At 41.9% G+C, this 26,535-nt stretch overlaps 1 protein-coding gene across 1 annotated transcript in view; it reads right to left on the bottom strand.

Moving 5' to 3' along the window:
* Positions 1-26,535, bottom strand: part of VPS41 (VPS41 subunit of HOPS complex) — a 156,683-nt gene that overhangs the window by 91,471 nt on the left and 38,677 nt on the right. The window contains exon 4 of the mRNA XM_081344828.1: positions 25,926-26,003. Within this exon, the coding sequence (XP_081200954.1) occupies positions 25,926-26,003 (78 nt within the window). The remainder of the gene's footprint in view (positions 1-25,925; positions 26,004-26,535) is intronic.

Here is a 26,535-nt window from a genome sequence, read left to right as displayed (position 1 = left end):
ACTGCAGCACACTGCTGGCTCATATTGAAGTGATTGTCCACTAGGATTCTGAGATCCCTCTCACAGTTACTACTATTGAGCAAGGTACCACCTACACCAGAGGTAGGCAACCTCGGCTCATTTATGACTCATGGACTTCAACTTCCAGAATTCCTGAGTCAGCATAGCTGACTCAGGAATTCTGGGAGTTGAAGTCCATGAGTCATAAAAGAGCCGAGGTTGCCTACCCCTGACCTATACTATACCTGTGCATTTGATTTTTCCTGCCTAAATGTAGAACCTTACTTTTTTCACCACTGAATTTTATTTTGTTAGATAGAGCCCAGTGTTCGAGTCTGTCCAGATCCTCCTGTATCTTAAGCCTATCTTCTGGAGTACTGGCTATTCCTGCCAGCTTGGTGTCGTCTGCAAATTTGATGAGTTCCCCATCTATCCCCTCATCCAAATCGTTGATGATGTTGAAGAGCACTGGGCCCAGAACAGAGCCCTGGGGCACCTCACTACACACTTCCTTCCATGTAGATGCAGTTCCATTGAGGACCACATGCTGAGTATGGCCGGTCAACCAGCTACAAATCCATCTATCTAACCCACATTTTTCTATCTTATCAAGTAGTAGGTTGTGATCTACTTTATCAAATGCCTTACTGAAGTCCAAGTAAATTATATCTACAGCATTCCTCTGGTCCACTATTTTTGTCACTTAGTCAAAGAATGCAATAAGATTTGTCTGGCATGATCTGTTTTTGACAAACCCATGTTGGCTTTTAGTGATGACTTTGTTTGCATCAAGGTGTTCACTGATTTGTTGTTTGATTATCTTTTCCAGAATCTTCCCAGGTATTGAGGTCAGGCTGATAGGTCTGTAGTTTCCTGGATCTATTTTTCCCCTTTTTTGAAGATGGGAACTACATCAGCTCTCTTCCAGTCCTCTGGTAGTTCCCCAGTGCTCCAGGATCTTTGAAAAATATAGTTCAGTGGTTCTGAGATCACGTCTGCCAGTTCCTTGAGAACCTTGGGGTGTAATCCATCTAGTCCTGGTGATTTGAACTCGTCTAGGCTGGACAGGTGCTCACTTACCATTTTCTTGCCTATCTTAACTTGCGTTTCTATTCTGTTTTTTATGGCACTTTTTTGGTAGGTTGGACTGTTTTTTCCCTTTGTGTAAAGACAGATGCAAAAAACAAGTTAAATAGTTCTGCTTTCTCCCTGTTGTTTGTCACCTTCTTGCCACTTTCCCCCACTAATGGGCCAATCATTTCCTTAACTTTTTTTCTTGTTTCTTATATGTTGAAAGAAGCTTTTTTTGTTATTTTTGACTTTGGTCGCAAGCCTTAGTTCATTTTCATTACTGCTAAGCTTGTAAGCCGCCCTGAGTCTTCGGAGAAGGGCGGGATATAAATGGAATTAAAATGTTTTTTAAAAATTTGAGCCTTAGCTTCCCTCACTTCATCTTTGCAGGCACGGGCTGTTTGCTGATATTCTGCCTTAGTTATGTGCTCCTCTTTCCACTTCTTATACTTGTCCTTTTTATCTTTCAGTTTATCAGAGAGTTCTTTATGCAGCCATGCTGCTTTCTTTTGAGAGCTGTTATTTTTCTTCTTTGTTGGTATTGTGCTAGACTGGGCCTTTATTATCTCACTTTTCAAAATTTCCCAAGCTTCTTGAGTTGTTTTCCCCTTTAGGATTCTCACCCATGGAATTCTTCCCAAGTTCTCTCTAAGTTTATTGAAATTAGCTCTTTTAAAGTCCAAGACTCTAGTTTGACTGTGTTCTATTGCTTGTGCTTCCAGAATGTTGAATTCCAATATTGCATGATCACTTCCCCCCAAGGTTCCTGTGGCTTCGACATCTTCTATCATTTCATCTCTGTTAGTGAGAATTAAATCCAATATGGCTAATCCCCTAGTTTCCTTCTCTACTTTTTGGGAGAGAAAGTTGTCTGCTAGGTTTGTCAGGAATCTGTTTGATCTTCCACTTGGTGCAGAGTTTGTCTCCCAGGGTAATTAAAGTCCCCTATCAGGGTAATTAAAGTCCCCATATACATGCATGCATCATTTTTCTTCCTTCAGTAAATGTTTTCAGTCAAGAACAAATGAAACTGACTCATCAATTATCTGCCTAAATCGCTCATTATTAAATAAGACTACAACCCTGTGGTCATCTATGAAAGAATAAGGACACAGGATCCAATGATACAACAGATATCCAAATAAGAATTTCTAGATTTATTCATTATAATATATTTAACTGATAACAATCCTAATTTAAAATGCACTTTAACAGTCTAAAAAACAAATAGCAGCTCCATGCTTTCAGTCTAATGCTTTAATAATTTTTGTTTATTTCCTTTTTATTCCTTTTTTTTACATTGGAATTTTATTATAGAAATTTTTACCCTTATTCTTTTTTCTTATACAGTAAGGAACAAATTGAAATGACAAGTCAAATCTTGGAGCAATGAAATCAAAATGTACAATTTAGACGTAGTTGTCACTGTAAATTTTTTCTAAATTTCTTAACTTTTTATCAGGATGCAGTCCTCCCAAAATGGCATGCTGGGCAATGGAGCTAACTTTTTCTCCTGCTGATGCACAACTGATCTTGCACCAAAGCAGGCATTTTGGTGGCATGCTCCCTAGATTAGAATGCGAGCAATTAGTAACAACCCAAAATGACTCTCAGATAACTGTGGAACTATCTGGGAAGAGGAATCTTGATGGTTGCAAATTTCAGCAGGAGCATTCAGAGAGTCAGGGCTCCATATTTTCCTTTCAGCAGTTTGTTTGTTTTGAACATGCCTTGGTTTTAACTCCACATTTTGAATTTTCCCTTTTTAATTCTTTTTTGTTCAAGTTTTATTCTTATTTTTAATATGTTAATTGACTGGTTGAATGCTAATTTATTCTAACTCCCTGCTGGACTTTAATGTGAATTTTTTGCAGTTTTTTTAATTGCTTTCTTTTGTTGTTGCAAATCACTTTTGATTTCTCCAAGAAAATGATGCAAATCCATCATTAATGTTGTGTTATAAGTTCTGTTCTGATTTTGATTTTTCTAAGAAGAAATGTGGTACTCTCCTCCCTCCATTTTATCATAGTGTATAGTACAGTAACTAAGGACCTGGCCTAGACACTAGGAGACAGTGAGGTGATGATAAGTTCTAGTCCTGCCTTAGGCATGAGAGTTGGTGACTTTGGACTCTTTCTCTGCCCAACCCATCTCATACATTTGTTGTGGGGTACATAAGAAATAAAAGCATTATGCATGTTACTTGAAGCTATACAAAATAATAGTAGGATGCTGAATAAATAAAAACACTGAATATTAAAACTTACGTTTACTCTGCAGAATATTCTCACAAAGCTTGAAAGTTTCTAATGAACAATTAACAAAAAGAAAAAGGCACAGGCAAAATGCAGCTAAAGGGAATGTAAAAGCTCTGCGAATCAGTAGTATATTCACTTCTTAGAAGCCAATTCATTCCAAATCCCCACAATACTTTAAAAGGCTGTTGGAATTTAGCAAACACACCTATCTCTAATAAGCTTCCTCTCTCTTTAAGTACTAGACTATGCCAAACTCTTTTAAGTTCTACAGGAAACATATAAGGATAACATATTTAAGCAAGGACATTTTAATAGCATCAATGGTTCAAAACATCTAAACAACCATCACTAATAATTTGTCATCAAATTGCTAAAATTCTTCAGTAAGAAACCAGAGCCTCTTCACTGACCCTATTTGTGACAACTACCATCTATGCCAGACACTTATTTAAATATGTTATTTTTGGTATGCATTTATACTAGATCATATGTTGCAATTTCTTGGTTGTAATGGCAGAACAATTTAAACCATCTCTATGAAGCAGAAGAAATAATACAATAGTTGTGCACAGATAAGGTAGTATATCTAATTAGACTATTTACAAACATGTAGTCTTCAAAGCATGCAGTTTCTAGTTATCCTGTAATTATAGTAGGCCCCAAACATGGGACAAATCTTTATTTCCTGTGTCAGCCTAACCTGAAGGCCATCGACAGGCATCTAGCTTTACAACTGAATAAAATTGAAAATAGACAAATGCTATATTAATAGTTATTAATATTTTAGACAGTGGAATGTATTACAAACTGTGTTGGTGTTAAAATCAGAGCATTCGTGCAATTACCTAATTAGATATATACTATGATTATTAAACTGCATGACAAAGTGTGACTGAAGTACATAAATCATAGCATCCAACTCATTATGTTATTACACACCTGTTAACATTTGACTGTGGCTCCCAGTCCTCCTCTGCCATGTGCAGTCCCCCCCCTCAAAAAAAGTGGGACTAAAAAAGTTCAACCAATCAATTCAAACTTCTCACACACAAAAAAAAAACCTTGCAAAGTTTGAATTGATTGGTTGAACTTCTTTGGTTTGTGGGACTGCCCACTTCTGTTTCTTTGGACTGCACGTGGCGGCAGCAGAGGAAGAGATGGGAAGACTGGAAAGGTTAGCGGGCCCTTTTTCTACCTGCTGTGTGGGTGTGGGAGGCCAGTTTCAGGGTGCCCTGGGCCCACCTCTTCCCTGCCCAGTGGGTCTCCCCTCGCCCTGCTCCGCCGCCGCCTTTGCTAGCCTGGGGGTGATCGCTGGGGGTCTTGGAAGCTTCCCCTCTTGGCCCACACCTTTTGGCCATCCTGCGGGCAGCGGATCTCCGGGGCTTCTTCTGAGAGATTCTGCCATTTCTGCAGGGACTCAGAGGCCTCCCCACCGCTGCCTGGGGATCTGCCTGCCCGGGGCTCAGTGGTAGCAGAGGCGGCAGTTCCTCTCGCTGTGCCCTGCAGTCACCTTGCCTTCCAGTCTACACGTGAGTGGGCTCACCCTTTCAGAAGGAGCACCGTTTACCCCTCCCCAAGCGGCCAAGGGGAAGTGGTCTCGGAGCTGCTCTCAGCCACCTGTGTGTGCGGCTGGCACAGCCTCTTGGTCGCTTCCTCTTTTCCTCTTGAGCTGGATTGATGGGTGGTCTTGTCTGCCCCAGCAGATGATGACCTAAGCAGGATTTCGTTTACATGCAAGTATTTATTGCTTTTTAAAAAGCATTTTAGCTTAAGGACCTGGCTAAGGAGCCGGGGGTGAGGGCGGCCATTCTCGGGGTGCCCCAAGCCCGCCTCTTCCCTGCAAGGCAGGTCTCCCCTCACCCTGCTCCACCACTGCCTCTGCTAGCCAGGGGGGTCACCAGGGGTCTTGGAAGCTTCCCCTCTCGACACCCGCCTTTTGGCCATCCCGCGGGCAGCGGATCTCCAGGGCATCTTCCAAGAGATTCCCCCACGGTGCCTGCCAGGCCCGCTGACCTCTTTCTCCCCACCAGCTATGCTGGGCAAAAAAGCCACGCAAGAAGCCTAGCTTAGCAAAAGTACCTCCGATGCCTTTTCCTCTGCCTGAGAAGCAAAATAAAGGGTGCCCGGGTGACCAGGGCGTGCGCTTATGCTCAGTTGTATGTTTGGAACCCACACACTCCATTCTAGCCGCTCATACTTTTCGTGAATGGAATGGAAAAGTCCACAAGGTGCACACGCCTCTCTGCTCTGGGTCAATCAGAAGCGGTGGCTCAAGGTCATATGGGCGTTTATAGTTGTGGAGTCCCCGGCTCTACCCGGGCAGGCTCTTTATAGCTCAGCCTGCCCGCCTTACGGTAACCCACCCTTTCTTCTATCCCCCTACTACAACCTTCCCCCCCGCGCTCGGTTTGCCTTGGAGCTGCTGCTGGGCAATGCCATTCGTGCGCTACCAAAAGGTCGTGATCCTGGGATACTGCTCGGTCGATGAGTGGTGCTCTGCCCGGCCGTAGGAAAGTGGAGGGGGTTGTCCACAGGAGGCACCACGTGGCAAGGGGTGCCGGGTGGCTGCTTTGCTGTAAGCATGCCCCAAGACCCGGGCGTGGGCGGGATTTGGAAGTTTGGCGGGGAACAAAGGGAGCGCTGTGGAAAAGGGAGCCGGGCAGCAAAAAGGGGACCGAGGGGCAGCGGGTTTGCGCCATTCCTGAGTGGACCAAGTCTGGAGGGTGACAGGTGTTGCCTGGCGGAGAGGCGGGAGTGGAGGGAGTTTGCAGGCGAGGGAGGGGAGGCGGGCGAGTGTCAGAACACCAGGGAGATTCCCACCTTTGTTGTCTCAGTTGCTAGGCGGTGGCAGGGTGTGAAACAGCAAGTGGTTGCACGTGTGAAGTCACAGAAGATGCTAAGCCAGAGGCAACCCTCGGACCTCGGGTCCGGATGCAGTGACTTTGGAGCAGTCTTATGTAGTGGTGAGCTGCAAAGAGATCCAGTTGCAAGGAGTAATAAGAGTACTATTGACTACATCCATATTTTGGCTGCAACAATAGGGTGTGCTTACTTGCAGGCTTGGCTCGCCAAAGGATTTACTAAAGAAGGAGGTGCGAGCTGTGAAGCAATCTCCTCGTACTCCAATTCTTCCCAGAGAGAGAAAGTGTGTGGGACGGGGGGAAAGCAGTCTTTTCCGAGGGGAGAACAAGCCAGGATGGCAGAGCCGTCCATATCAGAGCTGGATGGGGGCAGGACCGGTGCATGTCTCACCTTAGGCTCCACTCTTCAATCAAGCCCCCTGGTTCTGCACATTGCAGCTCCCAGGTTTTTGTTTTGTTTTTTTGAAAAACCAAGGCAGTGTTCCCCTCTATCCCAGTTTCATCAGAAGTCATCAAATGTGGTTAATATTGTCTCCAACTATGTCCCACGATGTAACCTGACCAATTTAGGTCTGTATTATCCCTTTTCCACAGCCCTCTGATGCAACATGAACTTTTTTGACCTTTCCAAAAAAAGCAAGGTTGGAAACAGGCAAAATTGTCAAGGGCTATTTTTTTTTTATTTATTTATTTTTTAATCCCATTTATATCCCGCCCTTCTCCGAAGACTCAGGGCGGCTTACAATCTAAAGCACAAATCAATGTGCTTAGCAATAGCCTTCATTCTATGAAAATGCCTGCTTGTTAGGGCTTTCGCCCCCCCCCCAAGCGGCATTATTACAAAGTCAGCTTAATTGCCCCCAACAATCTGGGTCCTCATTTTACCTACCTCGGAAGGATGGAAGGCTGAGTCAACCTTGAGCCTGGTGGGACTCGAACCTGCACTAATTGCAGGCAGCTGGTGTTACTTAAGGAGGCATTAGCCCACTGCTCCACCAAGGCTCTTTTTTAGATCCATCAATAACTTTTTGAGGAAGAAATCCACCATGACATCTTTCAAGGCAGGCAAAACCAGTGCTACCTCCCTAAGGCATTAATCTACTAGGAACAGCATAGAGCTAACAAAGATGTAACTGGATTAATAATCCCAAGGACATTATTCACTTCTTGTTTGCTTTATTGTGAAATCTGGGTTATGGCAGGGGGGAAGGGGGCTTCGATATCGTGTTTTCCCCCTCTGCCGCTCGGCGAGTTGGCTCCATGAGCGCGGTGGACCTGGTGGCACTGTGATTGCAGCGGTGGGGTCTGCTGCTGCTGCTGTTCCTTCTCCTTGCCGCTGCGGAGGTCGCAGCTGTTCCTGTCATCATGCCTGAACCCGTTGTTTTGGGTCCATCGGCATTGTCATCAGGCTGCCTCCTCCTCCCTCTTCTGGACTTGTCATCTCTACTTCATTATGGCTTCTGCTGTTGCCGCCGTTGATTATTCCATTATCATCATGATTGTGGCTTTGGGACCTGCCACCGGCCGACTGAACCTTTCTGAACTTTTCAACTTTTCATCGATTCCATCTACTGGCACCCTCCACTGCCCGATCTAGACAGCACACTAAAAAGCAGAGACATCACCCTGTCAACAAAAGTGCGTATAGTCAAGGCTATGGTCTTCCCAGTTGCAATGTATGGCAGTGAAAGTTGGACCATAAGAAAGGCTGAGCGCCAAAGAATTGAGGCCTTTGAACTATGGTGCTGGAGAAGACTCCTGCGAGTCCCTTGGACTGCAAGGCGATCAAACCGGTCAGTCCTAGAGGAGATCAATCCTGACTGCTCTTTAGAAGGCCAGATCCTGAAGCTGAAACTCAAATACTTTGGCCACCTAATGAGAAGGAAGGACTCACTGGAGAAGAGCCTAATGCTGGGAAAGATCGAGGGCAATAGAAGAAGGGGACGACAGAGAATGAGGTGGCTGGATGGAGTCACTGAAGCAGTAGGCGTGAGCTTAAATGGACTCCAGAAGATGGTAGAGGACAGGAAGGCCTGGAGGAATGTTGTCCATAGGGTCGTGATGGGTCGGACACGACTTCGCAGCTAAGAACAACAACCTTAGAAGAACTTTACTCGCTGCGAGATTCCCCCCTCTCGTAGGAGCGTCCATCTGTTTTGCAGAAGGGTTGTGGGACCCTGAGAGATGGCACGCTGCAAAGAAGAGTTTGAGGGGTTTTTTATTGAGATTTTTAAATAAAATTTTAAGTGGATCCAGGAGGGGGGAGGCCCAAGGGATCCGGAAATGAACTTGGGGGAGTTCGACCCAGACAGCAGTCCAGACCAGGGGGGGAGTAGGGATTTGGGGGTGGACTCAGCTCTGAGTGAGGAGGGTCTTCCTATTTTGACGGTGATTGGGAGGGGCAGAGAGTGTGGGAGCAGAGGGCTCTATCATAATCGGGGAACGGACCACCGCTGTCTTCAAGCGGTTGTCTGTTCCCACCCTCATTGCTCTTCTCACTCCCCCGGGGGCATAGGATTGCAGGACCCTGGGCTTAGGCTGGTTTATTTCAACGCCAGGTCCGTGGTGAACAAGGCTCCCCTCATACATGATCTCATTGAGGAGAATGCGGACCTGGCCTACATCACGGAGACCTGGTTGGGCCAAGAGGGGGGTGTCCCCCTCTCAGAATTATGCCCACCAGGTTTCCGGGTGCTTCACCAGCCATGGGCTCAGGGTAGGGGCGGAGGTTATTATTAGGGAGAGTCTTTGTCCGCGAGTGGCCACTATCCCTCAGATAGGCGGGTGTGAGTCTCTCCTTTTGAAGTGGGGTCCTGGAGTTCAGTTGGGCCTATTGATTACATACCTGTCTCCCAGCTTCATGTCAGCGGCCCTGCCCAAACTTCTCTATGTCTTGTCCGGGTTGGCGATTGAGTTCACCAGGCTCATAGTTCTGGGGGACTTCAATCTGCCTTCCATGGGTGAGGCATCTGAGTTGGCTCAGGAGTTCATGTCCTCCATGACAGCCATGGACCTGACTCAAATAATTCAGGACCCAACTCATAACGTAGGCCACACACTTGACCTGGTTTTTATCTCTGGGTAGTGGATTAATGGTCTGGGTAGGGGAGATTTAACCATCCAACCCGTCATGGTCCGGTCATTTCCTTCTCTGGCTAGAATTTTAGTATGCCACCCCCCCGCCGCTGGGAGGCGGAACCGACTAGGTGGTTCCGCCCCAGGTGCTTGATGGACCCTGACAGGTTCCAGATGGAGCTTGGGACATTTCCTGGTTCCCTTGCCCATGACTCTGCTGAGGCCCTAGTGGTGGCCTGGGAGAGGGCGGCTGCTGGGGTCTTGGATCGAGTTGTGCCTTTGCGGCCTCTGACCCATCACAGATCCTGGGTGTCCCCCTGGTTTACCAAGGGACTCCGAGAGATGAAGCGCCGGAAAAGATGCCTAGAGAGCTGTTGGAGGTTCAGCAGATCCGAATCTGATCGAACACAGCTAAGAACTTATCTTAAGTCTTACCTAGTGGCAATGGAAGCAGCAAAGCATGTTTACATTTCCGCTTTCATTGCGTCCGCAGATAACCGCCCAGCCGCCTTGTTTAGAGTGACCCGCTCACTGCTTAATCAGCGACCGAGGGATGACCCCTTGCAAGGTAGGGCTAAGGAATTTGTACAGTATCTGCAGGACAAAATCACTCAGATCCAGACTGGTTTGGACTCTGACTGGGCGGAATCCGGCGGGGTGGAGAGGGCAGGTCTTGGTTTTACCATTTGGGGTGAGTTTGACCCTGTGTGTTTGGATGATGTGGACAGGATTATGCGTAGACTGAGCACTATAACCTGTTTATTGGACCCATGTCCCTCCTGGCTAGTTTCGGCTGCTGGGGAGGTGACAGGGCGCTGGCTCCAGGCAGTTGTCAACGCTTCATTGACAGAGGGTGTCTTCCCGTCCGCCTTAAAAGAGGCGGTGGTGAGGCCCCTCCTCAAGAAGCCTGCTCTGGACCTGGCCTCATTAAATAACTATTGTCCTGTCTCCAACCTTCGCTTTGTAGCGAAGGTTGTTGAGAGTGTTGTGGTGTGTCAGCTTCCACATTTCCTGGATGTACCAGTCCAGTTTCAGAACCGGTTACAGCATGGAAACGACATTGGTCACACTGGTAGATGATCTCTGGTGGGCCCGGGACAGGGGTTGCTCCTCTGTCCTGGTCCTACTTGACCTCTAAGTGGCTTTTGATACCATCGACCATGGTATCCTGCTGCGACGGCTCGAGGGGTTGGGAGTGGGAGGCACTGTTTTACGGTGGTTCTCCTACCTCTCGGGCCATTCACAGTTTGTAGTGGCAGGGGGGCAGAGATCTACCCCGAGGCCCCTTTCCTGTGGGGTACCTCAGGGGTCGGTTCTCTCCCCCCTCCTGTTCAACATCTATATGAAGCCGCTGGGTGAGATCATTCGTGGCTTTGGGGTGAGGCATCACCAATATGCCGATGATACCCAGTTGTTTATCTCCACTCCGAGCTAACCCAGTGATGCCTTTGACGTGATGTCCCGGTGCCTGGAGGCGGTACGGGTCTGGATGGGAAGGAACAGGCTCAGGCTGAACCCCTCCAGGACCGAGTGGCTGTGGATACCGGCATCTCGCATTGTCCAACATGTTCCATCTCTTTTGATGGGGGGAGAGCTCTTGCCCCCCTCAGAAAGGGCCCGCAACTTGGGTGTCCTCCTGGATTCACGGCTTAACCTGGAAGATCATCTAACCGCCATGACCAGGGGGGCCTTTGCACAGGTTCGCCTGGTGCGCCAGTTGCGCCCCTTTTTGGACCGAGATGCCCTATGCATGGTCACCCATGCCCTTGTCACTTCTCGCCTGGATTACTGCAATGCTTTCTACATGGGGCTACCCTTGAAGTGCACCCGGAGGCTTCAGCTGGTGCAAAATGCGGCTACGTAGGTGCATATGGGATTATCTCAATACTCCCATGTTACACCTCTCCTGCGCGAGCTGCATTTGCGGTTGCCCTCCGGGTGCGACTCAAGGTGCTGGTAATTACCTTTAAAGCCCTACATGGCTTATGCCCGGGGTACTTGCGAGACCACCTGCTGCCAATGTCAACCTCCCATCACCCAGTTCGCTCCCACAGAGTTGGCCTCCTCAGGGTTCCGTCGGCCAGGCAATGCCGGCCGGCGACCCCCAGGGGGAGAGCCTTCTTTGTGGGTGTGCCGACCCTCTGGAATAAACTGCCTCTGGAGCTGCGGACAGTCCCTGACCTTCGATCCTTCCACCGTGACCTGAAGACATGGTTGTTCCAACAAGCGGGCCTGGACTGACCATGGTTTTTAATTTGGTTTTTATTGTGTAAATTGTCCCGTATTTCTTATATTCATTGTTTAATTCTTTTTTAATTTTTGTATTTTATGTCTCTTAATTTTTATTGTTGTGAGCCACCCTGAGTCCTTAGGGAGAAGGGCGGCATATAAATTTAATAAATCCTAATCCTAACCTTCAGGAATCAACACCTCCCAGATAACAGGTCAAAACCGTGCCTCATTCAATTTGACTGGACTTGTCCAGTCATGATCTAATTCAGTAGGTCCAAGCAACTTTATTCATCAAATTCCTAGAATAGTTCTCAGAGTTCCTGTACAAGATCTTTGAAAGGGACCTTGGAGATCTTCTAGTTCAATGCCGAGGTCAAGCAGGAAATCATAAGAAAATGTGAGCATGCATTGGAACTTTTCAAGAAGCGAGCTTCAACCATCAGCCTGATTGACATCTTCTCCATTCAAAACACCATCCCTTCCCCACGGAAAAACCAAGGCAGCAAGAAGATAAGACTGCCCTTTCTCCTCATGATGATGTCAGATGAGAATGTTGGATCTTCTATCCTACCCATTCTCCAGCTGTAGAGTCTGAAGTTATACCACCCATGCACTGCCCTGGATTAGGAAACAACTCTTTTCAGTGTGAAATCCCAGTGTCCCTTCCAGGCACCCTCTTCCATTTTCCAATGTAAAAGAGTTGTTCTTTAAAAAACTTGCTGCCATCCAGGCAATGGGATTTGACAAAGTTGCTGATGTTACTTTTGGAGTTTATGCTCTTTCAATTGTTTACTCAAGAGCTGAAGAAGCTGAACATGTGCCATCATCCATCAGACAGCTTTTGGGATCTCTGAGACAGTTGATGACAATGTATTTAGGCTTGCATAAGAACACCACCAGCACAGTGATGTTGTTAGCAGAACTGCTTTCTCTGGCTGCAGCCACCAGCTTCTCTGCTATCTGAAGCCCATCTCCTTGGTTTTGCATTAAGTGCTCCAAGATGTGATCCACCACCTCAATTGGCTAGATGGTGTTGAAGAACCTATCGCAGTCAAGGAGGACATAGTCCTCTGCCTATTAGCTCAAGTGACATGCCAACCATGCAGCCCGAGATGTAAGTTTTTTGCAGGAGATCCCCAACAGCTCTAGAAACAGCTTGGGTGTCATTAAGACACTAACAGTCTGTGTATGTTATGCAGTTCCCTAAATCTTCTATGTGTTATCGCTTGTCCTCTCATTTTGGTTTATGAGGTTCCATTAGAGTTATAACTTTTTCTTGCTGGACCAACATTACTTGGGATCTCCAAGCCACATATATGTAGTTTGTTGTCAACAAGGAAAGAAAACATCCCTGTAGTGGCACTCCATAGCTTCTCTCTCCTAGGTCCTCAGAGAAAGAACTCCAGGAAGAGACTAAGGCCTTATTTGAACAGCTTATCAGATTTTCAGAAACACAAGCCTAATCTGAAACCTGATGGAATAGTTCAACCTTCGCAGGAAGATACCAACAAGCCAAAAAGCAACCAGGGAGTGATGGCAATATCCTTCACCTTCAGATCTCATTGCAACTGCCCTACAGATTGGTGAAAATTGGTGAAAATGGGCTGGGCAGATTCATCGAATTTGGACTTGTCAGAACCATTACGACAAAGCAAAGCAAAATTCCCATAGGGAATTTTGAAAGCATACCTTTAACATCCAAACAGGAAAATATGGAAATCAATACATTTTTTGTTTGATCCAGCAGGATTTTTATTTTTTTATTCTTCTTTATTCTATTCATTATTTATATTTTTATTCTTATATTTTTAAATATTAAGTTTAAAAGTACTACAGAAATAAAGTAATTTAAAGTTTCGAAGTTTACAAATCTTTCCTTTCATTTTGATTAAGCAAACACCTCCAAGCTATTAGGTACTGCATCTAAAAGTAAAAACCTTGGCACTGAAAGGTATTTCCCCTATTTGCAAAAAAGAGCCACATGACATAAAGATTTCAATTTCCTCCTGCCTACAGAATAATGGGTATTATTGATCATCACACAGTCAGCCAGATGTTCAGACTGGATTTGGCATTGTTGTCTACCTATCAAGTCCTTACCAAGGACCTGGGATAGGCAGCTGTGGATGTCTGATGGTATTACAGATATTGTTGCAGGATGGAAGCAGTTCCTAGTAAGACCGCCTTTTGCAATTGACTAATGGCAAATTTGTCAATGTCCATGGTGTTCAAGTGGTGCTCCAGTTGTTTTGGGATTGCACCCAAGGGGTCAATTACTATTACTACCCTTGCTTGCCTTTGCCACAGTGTTTCTATTTCTATTTGTAGGTCTTTGTCTTTTGTTATCTTCTCCACTTCTTTCTCGTCTATTCTGCTGTCTCCAGGCACTGCCAGATCCACTATCCAGACTTTGTCTTTCTTTTCGACAATTGTTAAGTCCGGGGTGTTATGTTGCAGGTGCTTGTCTGTTTGAATTCTGAAGTCCGAGAGCAGTTTAACTTTATCATTTTCTATGACTTTCTCTATTTTATGATCCCACCAGTTCTTGCTTACAGGCAAATGATATTTCTTGCAGATCTTCCAATGCACCATTGTTGCTACTTTGTCATGCCGCTGTTTGTAGTCAGTCTGTGCGATCTTCTTGCAGCAGCTTACCTGGTGGTCCACTGTTTCTTCAGCTTCTTTACATAGGTTGCACTTACTGTCTGTTGCCGTCTTCTCAATTTTGACTTTGTATGCATTTGTCCTTAAGGCTTGGTCTTGTGCAGCCAGAATTTGTCCCTCGGTCTCTTTCTTCAACTTTCCTGCTCTTAGCCATTGCCAGGTCTTGTTATTATCTGCTTTCCCAGCTATTTTTTTTAATGGACTGGCCATGTAGTGCTTTGTCTTCCCATGCCTCTATTCTGTTCATTTGGTCTTTCTTGTAGGCCAGTTTGGTCTCTCCAGTAGTCAGTAAGCCTTCCTGATATACCAATTTTAAGGCATCTTCATCATTGTCCTTCAGATATTCTTCCAAAGCCATTTTTTTCTTCTTCAACCATCCAATGTACTTGCAGCATTCTATGCCCACCAATTTGCCTTGGTAGATAGAGTCTGTCAATGTCACTAAGTGGATGAAGGGCATGATTCATTGTCATTATTTGTCTAGTCTTCCTATCCATTGCTTTTAGTTCTGCTTGAGTCCAGTCCACTATTCCAGCTGTGTACCTAATGACTAGAATTGCTCAGGTGTTGATTGCCTTCATGGTATTTCCTCCATTGAGTTTGGACTTTAAGATCTTCTTCACTCTCTTGATGTATTCATCTCTAAACCTTTTCTTGACTTCAGTGTGCTTAATGTTGTCATCTTGAAGGATACCCAAGTATATGTAGTAATCTTCGTCATCCAGACTTTTAATGTTATTTTCACGGGGCATCTTTATTCCTTTTTTCCTTGTTTGAGAGTAAGTGTGGCACATTTGTCCAAGCCAAACTCCATTGCAATATCTTGGTTATATATATGGACAGAGTTCAGCAGCGATTCTATTTCAGATGATGTTTTTCCATACAGCTTCAAATCATCCATGTAAAGGAAGTAGGATAGTCTGGCAAGTGTTTGATGTTTAATAGCCATGTCCTGAGTTAGTTATTCAGTATTGTTGACAGAGGAAACAGTACAATAACAAATAGTAGTGATGATAATGAATCTCCTTGAAATTAACCTCTCAATATTAACCTCACAAAGTCTTTCATCATTGACCTGCAACTTTGTCTTTCATTGTGCCATCGATCTTTGCACAAATTTTCTGATGTTTCTTCTGACTCCTGTTATTTCTGGGGCCTAGGCACTTGATTATCCAGTCATGTGGCAGAGAGTCAAATGCCTTTTTGTAGTCAATCCATGCCACATTCAGGTTGGTCTTCCTTTTCTTGCAGTTTTTCAAGATCATTTTGTCTATTAAGAGTTGATATTTTGTTCCTCTGCTACTGGGGCGGTTTCATGTCTGCTCGGGTGGAAAGAGATCGTTTTCAACTAGATCTGTTGTACTGCATCAGCTACCACACCAGTTAGCAATTTAAAAGTTGTTGGTAAGCAGGTAATTGGCCTGTAGTTGCCTGGTGTTGCCACTTTTGCTGGATTTTTCGCTATTAGGTAGGTTTTCCCAGTTGTTAGCCACTTTTCAATTTCTCCTCCTTGTAGTATATTGTTGAACTGCTTGGCAATGAGGGATATATAACAGTTAGATGTTTCAACCAAAACCCATGCAGTTCATCTTCACCTGGTGGTGACCATTTTTTGATCTTCCTTGCTCTTTTTTCTACCGTTTTTGTTGTTATTACTAGTTCTTTCATTTCAACTTCTGTTTTATTTTCATCCACCTCTTTTAACCAAGCTGCATCCTTGTTGTATTTCTTTCGGTTGTCCCATATCTGCTTCCATAACTGCACTGTTTCTTCCTTGTCAGGTATTGACTGATTCATTGCAGTTTCTCCATTGATGGATTGGTAGAAATGTTTCTGATTGGACTGAAATTGGAGGTTCTACCTGTAATTTGCAATTCGAGCTTCGTATCTACTGATTTTGCTGGCTATAGCTGTTATTTGCTGATTTATTATTTCCAGTGCTTCCTTGATCTTCCTTGTTTCTAAGTGGTATTTCTTGATTAGGTATTCTTTGGTCTTTTTGTTCTTCAGCTTCTTTTCTTTCATCTGTTCTAGCTTGCTTGCATATGATCTTAACTTGCTGATCTTATTTGCTAGTCTAACCTTCCATTTTTGTGGTGCACTGTTTGTTGGTTTTTCTTCTTTGTTGATTTTGCATTCCAGGTATTCAGTTATAACTGCAGTTGTGCTGTACATTAGTTGGTTTGTTTCTTGCAGTGAATTGGTGCTTATACTTGATATTGCAGTATTTGCATCTTTTAATGCTTGTGCTGTTTCTTTGGAACAAGCTTCAATGCAGGCAGCCTTATTCTGTTGTTTTTGTGCTGTTCTAGATGCTCAGTTATTCTGTTTCAATTCTTTTATTTCTTTAGTTAGAGGGCTTTGTTCTTCCTGAGGAAGAGGTGTCAGTTTCCAAATGAGAACAGTTGCATATCACTGCTGGATTTCTTCACTGCCAACTCCCCCTGGCTTGCCTCTACATTCTGAATTACTTCTGGCAAGGTTTTGATTTCTTTGCTCTGGGTAAACCTTTGCAGTTCATCCAATTCTGTTTCTGTGAATACTTTATTTCGTAGTATAAATCGGCATTGATCTGCTAGTCTCTGTTCTGTTATTTCTGATTCTGGATTTTGTTTTTTTTTCAGAATAATAACAGATCATTATTTCTTTGTTTTCAATCACTGTATTTGCGACAGGTAAACATGTATGCAGGTATCCTTAGGGTGCCATAGTTATGGATAAGAAATATTGGTTGCAAAGTTGGCATTTCTGGATTCAATACAGATATTTTGGACTTATTTTTGTTTCTTTGCATGTTTGATATTTTTAAAAAGGCATATGCTACTGACTACACTTATGCACATATGTAACATCTTTTGAAAGATTGTGACTAAACGAAATTTTAATGTACAGATAATACCACCAGAAATTATTTTAGCCTTTTTAATAAATATTGTTATTGATGTTAAGCTCACCATGGAAAACATCATATATTGTTATGTATATACTAGGTTAATTATTTAAAGACTGAAGTGCAACATAACTAGATTCTAAAAAATCTATTTTTCAAAACACACAACAGTCCAAACAGTAAAAGTAAAGTCCAAATTAAGAATATTTCATTCTTAAGAATTGTTTAATTTAAAGTGGTTTAGTTGTAATAGATAGTTATAGATTCAAAATAGTTTTCAAGAGTGTACAAAAGATACTATTTGTTTTCTAGCATCAGCTAAATTAGACACATTATATTGAGAAAAATGTTTCTGATTTCTTTCTTGTTACCTTTATTGATTTCGTTGCAGAGATGTTAACATAGGAAATAGATTATTTTGTTATCTAATTTTACCTTCCAAAAGACAGAAGCAGATGAAAAATGTGAGGTTCTTTCCTGTTGACTTTTTTGAATTAGCTGTTTTAGATTCTAAAAGTTTAGCTCCTAAAGAAGTAACCTTGTAAATAATTTTAATGTCCTCCTCTAGTGCAGGGTAGGCAACCTTGGCTCTTTTATGATTCAAGGACTTCAACTCCCAGAATTCCTGAGCCAGCATGGCTCAGCTTGGAAGCCTCTCTCCTCTCAGCGTGGCTGGCTCAGGATTTCTGGGAGTTGAAGTCCACGAATCATAAAAAAGAGCCAGGATTGCCTACTCCTAAAGCCAATAGAGGGAGCTTTTTTTTGCAAAGAAAAAAAGGTGCCAGAACACTGTTCTGAGCGTTCTATGAGAAAAAAAGCCCTGAATAGAATGATTGTGGCAAAGGCAAGCAAGGGTAGTGCCAATAGTAATAGGTACCTTGGGTGCAATCCCAAAACAACTGGAGCACCACTTGAACACCATTGGTATTGACAAATTCATCATTAGTCAGTTGCAAAAGGTGGCCTTACTAGGAACTGCTTCCATTCTGCAACGATATCTGTAATACCATCAAACATCCTTGGTGGAGCAGTGGGCTAATGCCTCCTTAAGTAACACCAGCTGCCTGCAATTAGTGCAGGTTCGCATCCCACCAGGCTCAAGGTTGACTCAGCCTTCCATCCTTCCGAGGTAGGTAAAATGAGGACCCAGATTGTTGGGGGCAATAAGCTGACTTTGTAATAATGCCGCTTGGGGTGTGTGTGAAAGCCCTAATAAGCAGGCATATACATAGAATGAAGGCTACTGCTAAGCTTGTAAGCTGCCCTGAGTCTTCGGAGAAGGGCGGGATATAAATGGAATTAAAATAAAAAAATAAAAAATAAAAAATCCACATCTGCCTATCCCAGGTCCTTGGCAAGGACTCGATAGGTAGACAAAAATGCCAAATCCAGTCTGAACATCTGGCTGACGGTGCAATGATCAGTAATAACAACAACAATAACAGAATTGGAAGGGACCTTGGAGGTTTTCTAGTCCAACCCCCTTCTCAGGCAAGTACCCCTATACCACTTCAGACAAATGATTGTCCAGTCTCTTCTTAAAAACTTCCTGTGTTGGAGCATTCACAACTTCTGGAGGCAGGTTGTTCCACTGATCAGACCATTATTAAAATTGTTTTTCATGCTCATGCATCAAGGCTAAACTATTAACACTTATAAAGCAGTCTACATACTCTTTTCTCTAAAGAAAGTGCAAGGTTTCTTTGGGACAAACCATGCCTTGTTACATTTGCTTGAAATAAACAATTATTAAAAGATCTGACAACAGCATGTGAATGTCTTCTGAAAGTATGTTTGATGAGTCACTTAGCCAAATGTGTTAGTATAGCTTTTGTATCTTTAATCTGCAAAGCTGTCAGCTGAAGTAATAATTATATTAATAAATATTAGACAGTCTTTGAAGGAACCGAGAAGATGAAGAAGCATTTGGAATTAATACATCATAAATTGCTTCTGCATCCTCCTTTGTCAGTGGAGTTCACTGACTTTTCCTCTCTGTTGCCTTTAAGTCATAATTTTAATTCATTTGACACATTTCATCTCATTCAATGCATTGAACCCTAATATAAGGGGACACCCATTTGTCAAATGGTTACGATCTGTGAACATAGATCAGTTAATCTGAAGCATGTGTTACTGACAAAAGAAACAGCCATGTTGGTGAGCAGAAACAAAACAAAATGGACATATAAATAATCATCATATGATAAGCCATTAAGAATATCTCAACACTTTCCCAAGTTCTACTTCATGTATCCTATTTGGCTTGATCAACATGCCTCACTTTGAACCTCAATACCTCATTTTACAATAATGAATTATTTCATTTTCTCCCTTAATAAAAAGGATTAACTACAATGAAATATACTGAACAGATATTTTAATAAGGATAACTTGTCTATTTTGATGAGAAAAAAAAATATGCATTTATCAGTGTGGAATTTGTTCATACTTGGACCTTGTGCCACGATGGCTTTAAATCTCAAAGAAGACAAGGGAAAACAACTGGTTTTTATAAAAATTATTTTGGGGTGACTTACCACCCAAAGCCTAGGGCAGGGGTCAGCAACCTGAAACAGTGAAAGAGCCACTCGGAACCAGTTCCCTCACAAAAGGAAAAACTGGGAGCCGCAAAAAATGTGTGCGCATGTGCGTACATGCGCACATGCGCAGAACAGGGTTTGACTGAAGAGTGGAGCCAAGGTGAGATATGCACCTACCCTGCATATTTGAATTGATTGGTTGAACTTTTTTAGTCCCACTTTTTTTTTTTGGACTACACATAGCAGAGGACTGGGAGCCGCAGGAGACGGCTGAAAGAGCCGCATGTGGCTCCAGAGCTGCGGGTTGCAGACCTGTGGCCTAGGGCATCACATATGCTAAAGAACATATGCAACTTTAAATGTTGTACTGGAACAGAAAGCATATTGCTTACTTGTAACTGTACTTACCTGAGTGGTTCACATAGAGTTTATACCTATGTAAAGCCCTATTCAGAACTTTTAACGGCTTACATAATTGTCTGTCGGGGGTCCCATTTATCACACGGACCATATTATTAAATGTGGCTCCTCTGAACATCTTTAAGTCTCCAAACTGACAGAGTTCACCTGAACGGCCAGTAAATCACCTGTGACTTTACAAATTTGGAACAGTTTATCAACAGAAATCAGAGAGATCCCTACTCTTTTAGTATTCCAGCGGGCTGTGAAGATCTGGCTCTTCTTCCAAGCATTGGACTAAGAAACCATTTGAGTTGTGACAGTATTTAGTTTGGAGGGGGAGGGGAGAGGCTGGTTGATTGATTTTAACTGTTGTGAGCCATCTAGACTGTGAGATGACAGTCATATAAGTCCTGCAAATAAATACATTAAATAAATATTTAAGTAACTGCCATTATAAGCAAATGGTTAGTTGTTGTTCTTGCTCACTCACATACATAACAAGCTTTTTTGAGATTGGATGACAGTAAAATGCCTTTTCAAGCACTGCAGCTCTCTGAAAACTGAGGCCAGTCTAAAGTGCTGAGTGATGGTGAGGTACTGTAGAAGACAATGGCTGTCAATGCTATTATCTGAGCTGCTTGTCCAATTCAGAGTAACACACAATCATTTTAGATTAATAGTGGAGGAAAATATCACTCCCCTACAGAGGCCTTGGAAGCCAGACAAAAATATTTGTCCCAGGGAAATAATGTAATATAATTCATATAAAAATAATGGACCTCCAAAGAATGAAGCAATGTTTCTAATGCTATTGGTAGTTGAGGAAAAGAGAAATAACATGACATTCTGGTTTAAACTGTTTTTGGAATTTTGCAAATATCTGAGTGAAAGATAATTTGTCTCTTTGAAACCTAAGTAGTGATCTCTTTGTAAGGCATGTTGTGCTTCAGCTAATGAGCTTCCAAAAGACTACCTTTACAAAAGGAGGTAAATCAGGGCAGCAACCATGGGCTAACCAAAAGAGTTGATATAAAAAAAAACAGCAAAGGAAATGATCCAGTACAGAAGTGGTGGACACCGGAGGATAGACATACCTAGCCTTTATGAAATGATTTACAGTAGCAAGTAAAAAAAAATTACCCAGTGAAGGGAAAAAAAGAGCAGTTTTAATCTAAATTTTATTCAAAAGAGACCAAATTTCCTAGTTTCCAACATAAGGCTGAAAGAAAATAGATTAGAGGTCAAACTGCTGTCCCTATCTGAAACTTAAACTTGCCTTCTGAATTGAACTGAAGTTCAATTAATAGTGGGTTAGAAGTAATTAGAAGTTGTGGGTGTGCGTGCTCCATTACTGGAGGTTTTTAAAAAGAGACTGGACAGTCACTTGTCTGAAATTGTACAGGTCTCCTGATTGAGCAGGGGGATTCGACTAGAAGACCACCAAGGTCCCTTCAAGCTGTATTCCGATTGACTGAAATGTTAAAATATGTTTATCTGTTCAACTTTTTAGAAACCAATATAATTTGCTCTACTGCTCAAAGAGTGATTCAAGAATCAAACTCTCCCAAGAGATAAGTTGGAAGAAATTGAGTATAGGAGAAAGATTAGTTCATTAGTTCATGCACTGCCAATGCTTTATTTAAACTAAATTTGTATATTGGAGATTGCATGACCTCTGTAGATGCCATACACTGAATAATGGTTCAGAAGAATGAACTACTTCTGATGAGCTAAGTGAAACAACATAGGTAGCAAAACAGAATTAATTCTTTTATGATTTTTGCTAGATTTCTATTCAGTGGATAAATGAGCAAAACATTGAAAGTGTTTATTCCAATGTAAAAGGTACCAGTTCAAAGAGATAAGCATCTCCAGAAATTGGGGTCTTTCCCATCTTTGAATGGATTGCCTGGATGAAGACAGTGTAATGGATTAATGGATTAAGTACCGGTTCAGAGAGATCAGCATGAGTTCCAGTGGAGTTCTGTGGTTCTGTGGCTATAGACAAAATGGCTTTAGGAGATGCAGTTCTAACTGACTGAGGAGAATACAGCAGTCTTTGGGTAAGAGATTCAATCTTTCAGCCATGCTAAGCTAAAACTCAGCTGCAACATTAATATCTAGGAGTGAGAAGAATCTTTCAAAAGCTGTCATATCATATCAAAATGAAAACTCCTGTCTGCCACCTTTAAAGCTTGTTGTCAGATAGAGGCTCATAAATTATTACCTATTGTTTGGCATTTACCAATGGGAAAATGCACTGTTTATACCCATAAGAATTGCGGGAGGGTTTTGTGTTATTCCTACAATGCTGGCACTCAGGAAATTAGGTTGAAAGTTGAAAGCCTGTAATAGTAGAACATGATTTCATGAAAGGTGGGGGGACTGAAGGGATTTGGAAACAACTAAAACAAAAATTAAAAATCAGAAAGAAAAATAAAGAATTTCAATAAAGTGGGACAATTAACTCAAGAAAAAAAAGTGTTATTGCTTTGGCAGTGGAAAAAAACTGAAGAGCACTGTGCCCTAGGTCCAACTGAAAATCATTTTAGCAATAGTAAGACACAGGCAAGACACAGATAAACCTGGAGCAACCATTTTTATTAACTAATTGACTACCGTGTTTTCCCCAAAATAAGACCTTATTAATTTTTTTTGCCTCCAAAGGGGACACCAGGTCTTATTTTGGGGGGGTGTCTTTTCCACTCACCTTGCGGCGGCAGCATCGATAGCCCCACCCAGCTGGCCCACTTCTTCTGTGGCCGAAGGAGCAGCTTTCTTCTGCAGCTGAAAATGGAACTCCAGCCTGCATTTCGTAGTCAGAGGCCTTTCCAGAAGTCCTCTGCAACCGAGAACTGAGCTACGGTTCTCAGCTGCAGAAGTTTTCCAGAAAGGCCTCTGACTGCTAAATGCAGCCCAGGGGATGCTGCAGATGTGTGCCGGGGCACCTGGGCTGCTCCACACCCCCACCTCCACCCTAGCTTTATTTTTAGGCTTGTGCCTCACCTCAAAACTAGGGCTTATTTTGGGGGTAGGGCTTATATTAGGCCCATCCCCAAAATCAAGCTAGGGCTTATTTTCATGGTAGGTCTTACTTTCGGGGGAAATGCGATATTTACAAGATACTTGCTTGCCTGATTTTATGATAGTGAAAAATTATTCATTGATGGAGGCAGGGGGAAAAAGCCAAGAGCAGATCAAGTTTCTGCTGCAACCTGAAGACTTGGCTATTTGAACTTGCCGGCCTGGACTGAGGGAGTGGGATTTTAGATTTTAAATTTTACATTTTAGAATGTGTTTTATTGTTTAGGGCTACTTGGTTTAATTTATTTTAATTTTTGTATATTATGTGTTGTATATAGTGTTTTAATTGCCCTGTACACCACCCCGAGTCCTTCGGGAGAGGGGCGGTATATAAATCCATAAATAAATAAATAAATAAATAAATAAATAAATAAATAAATAAATAAATAATTCAAACGAAGAGTTCCAACCAACAATTCCTATCAGTTCCTGGGCTCTGACAGGAAAAGAATTATTCATATATATTGGGACTACCTACTATTCTTCTGAAATAAAAAAAATGTGACAATACTTGTTTTTGGAGACCTTCCTATTTGTATAAGAATCCCACAGAATATATAATAAATTTGAAGTATGCCACAAATATGAAACAACTGGAATACCAGAAAAATGCCTTTCAAGAAGGTCACAATCAAACTAAAATATCCATAAAAATCCCTGAAAAAATATTGAAAAGGTTTATTTCTAAGGCCTGAGTTATACACAACCATGGTGCAATTATTTTTTAAACAGCCTCTTACCTTTTCTGTGAAAGGTTATTATTTCAGCTTTAGATCATTTGTTCTGTTAAGATATTTTGACAAGAATGAACAACTGATTCAGAAGTATTTGCCCAATTGTATTTGTGATTGTCCTATGCATTAGTATGTTGTATGTATTTTTCAGCATTCACACATATGGTATATTTTATGTCTTGGAATATGGCTTTACAGAAATTCTACACTGCACTGTTTCTAGCATCCCAAGAAACTACAATAAACAATAAAAAAATCTCCTCTTTCAATCAATACAATCCCTTAAGAGACCATGCTTCAGGACATTCACATAAAATATTAGCTTTATATATTTGCAGGAGATAAACTGAAGTAGAAGGCATTCAGTCAATTTTCAATTACTTTTGGCATCTCTGTATGATAGGATGCACATTAACAATCAGTGTAAGGATATAAACCAGAAGGATCCAAAGATGCAAATGAATTTTCCTAATTATAACCATAGAAATGACTATTTTCTCCTTGTGCAACTAAGTGTATAATACATGAAAATGCACTTTATGCTGTGATTTTTGGACAAATGTATTTGTGAGAAAGTTTTTGTGAAAATATTTAACCATATTATTACAGTCACATAAGGTTGGACTCCAACCCAATTTTACTTGTGTACTCAGAAAGAAAGAAATGTTTTTAAGATAGCTTACTTCCATTGGTTTTATGATTAGAATCTTAGTTTGGATCTAAATCATTGCACATTTATTAAATCTAATGACATATAATCTCTATTATAAAGTAAATAGTTCTTTTAATAGTTACATTCATATCTCCCGGCACTGACAGGAATAACTTTTCCCAGCAGATCCCAGAGGAGGATTATTCCCCCCTTTTTTTCTGCAGTCCCAATCCCTACCCCTAAATTCACTTGAGAAAATAGAGATGAGAGACAGCTTTATGTAAATGTATCACAACCTCCAATCTTCAGGGCCATTGAGCATACACCCTGTATCCATTAATTCAGGGAGGCAAGAGCAGGAAAATTTGAATTTAAATTCTTTTTCTAATAATTTTTATTAAAAAATCAAAATTGCAACAATTGAAATCATACAAATTGAAAAACAATAAAACAACAGAAAGAAAAAGTAGAAAAGAAAAAAATAACACTATAGTAAAGAAAATGAAAAGAAATACGTAAGTATATGACTTCCTCCTTCATCACAAACATAAACTATTTTAGTAACTTGTCACCTTCTGTTAAGATAAAACAAATGGTCATTTCTTCCCATATCCCATTTCTTAATCTATAAACAAATCTTTAGAACCTCATTGTTTCAGTTCTGATGCCAACGAAGGTCCATTAAAGATTATTAGAGATGTATATATATTTTAACCTTGATCAAATAAACCAGGGGTGTCAAACTGCCGGCCCATGGGCCGGACGTGTCACAACAAAACTGCGCCCACCCCATTGCCGGCAATGGGGAAAAAGCTCAGATACATCGCGCGATGTCATGTGACGTCGCAGGTTTGACACTCGTGAAATAAACCAACTTCATATTCTTTCCTTTTACTTTTAATAATCTGGATCTTTAATTTCCTAGAACATGATTTCTTTTCATTTTTTTCCTGTCTCTTCTGACAAAATTCTTCAAAATCCTGTCTTTTTACCCAATTGTTTTAGCTAAAAGACAGAATTTTATATGGGTTTAGAATTTTTTGCAAACTGCCTAGAGCAGGAGTCCCCAACCCCTGGTCCATGGACCTGCACCGGGCCGCAGCATGCCAGAAACCAGGCCGCGCAAACGAGCAAAGCCCCATCTGCGGGATGTAGGCAGTACATGAAACCATGCCCACTCCAGTCCGCAGAAAAACTTCTCTCCACGGAACCAGCCCCTGGTGCCCAAAAGGTTGGGGACCTCTGGCCTAGAGTCATTAATGTTGACTGCATTTCAGACTATCAACTCTTCAATCATTCATTCTTATGTTCATCGTAATGTTCTATTGACAATGGGATGGCAACAAAAACTGCTATATGAAGTGCCTACAGAAGAATAAATCAAGAATAAATGTTATATTGATTTTAAATACAGTATTTTAGGTTGCAATGGTCTTATGGTAATATAATTTGTACTTACAATGTCAAACTTTTGTGTGATGTTTCCCTGGACATCTAACAAATAAACTTTGCCATAGTGTGTTCCAAGTGCCAAAAACTAAATAGAAAAAATGGGAGAAAGACATTATCAGGAGAAATTACGATTGGGAGAGTATACAACATACCATTTGTTTGTAAAAAATATTACTGTACAGCAAAGTACATCAAGCATGAATCATGAATCATACAGTATCATTCGTAAAATCTATCAAAGACTATAATAGCTAAATACAAATGACATCCAAAAAAGGAGTTAATATAAAGCAAATACTTGAGAATGAAATTGTAAAAATGTAAAACTCTCATTTACTGCATTCTTGACATGTTAAAAACTAGATAAAAATGAAATACTGCTATTTCAGCAATAGAAAAACCAATTCTCCTTCTGGCCCTTATCATTTTTGATCTTTAACCTTCAGAGCAACATTCAAATAACCAGATGGACTGATATTATGGCACCATAACAGTCATGACAACACTAGAATGTATTCCCCTACAACTTGTTTTGTAAAGAAGTTAGAGAGGTGGCAGCAGCAGAATAATAATAAAAGTAAGTATAATAACACAATAGCAAAAACAGTTGAAATTTT

Source organism: Vipera berus (genome assembly GCF_964194415.1).
Source record: "Vipera berus genome assembly, chromosome: Z".
Classification (NCBI taxonomy): Eukaryota; Metazoa; Chordata; class Lepidosauria; order Squamata; family Viperidae; genus Vipera; species Vipera berus.
The sequence above is the reverse complement of the archived record's forward strand: the minus strand, read 5'-3'. Positions and strand labels throughout refer to the sequence as shown.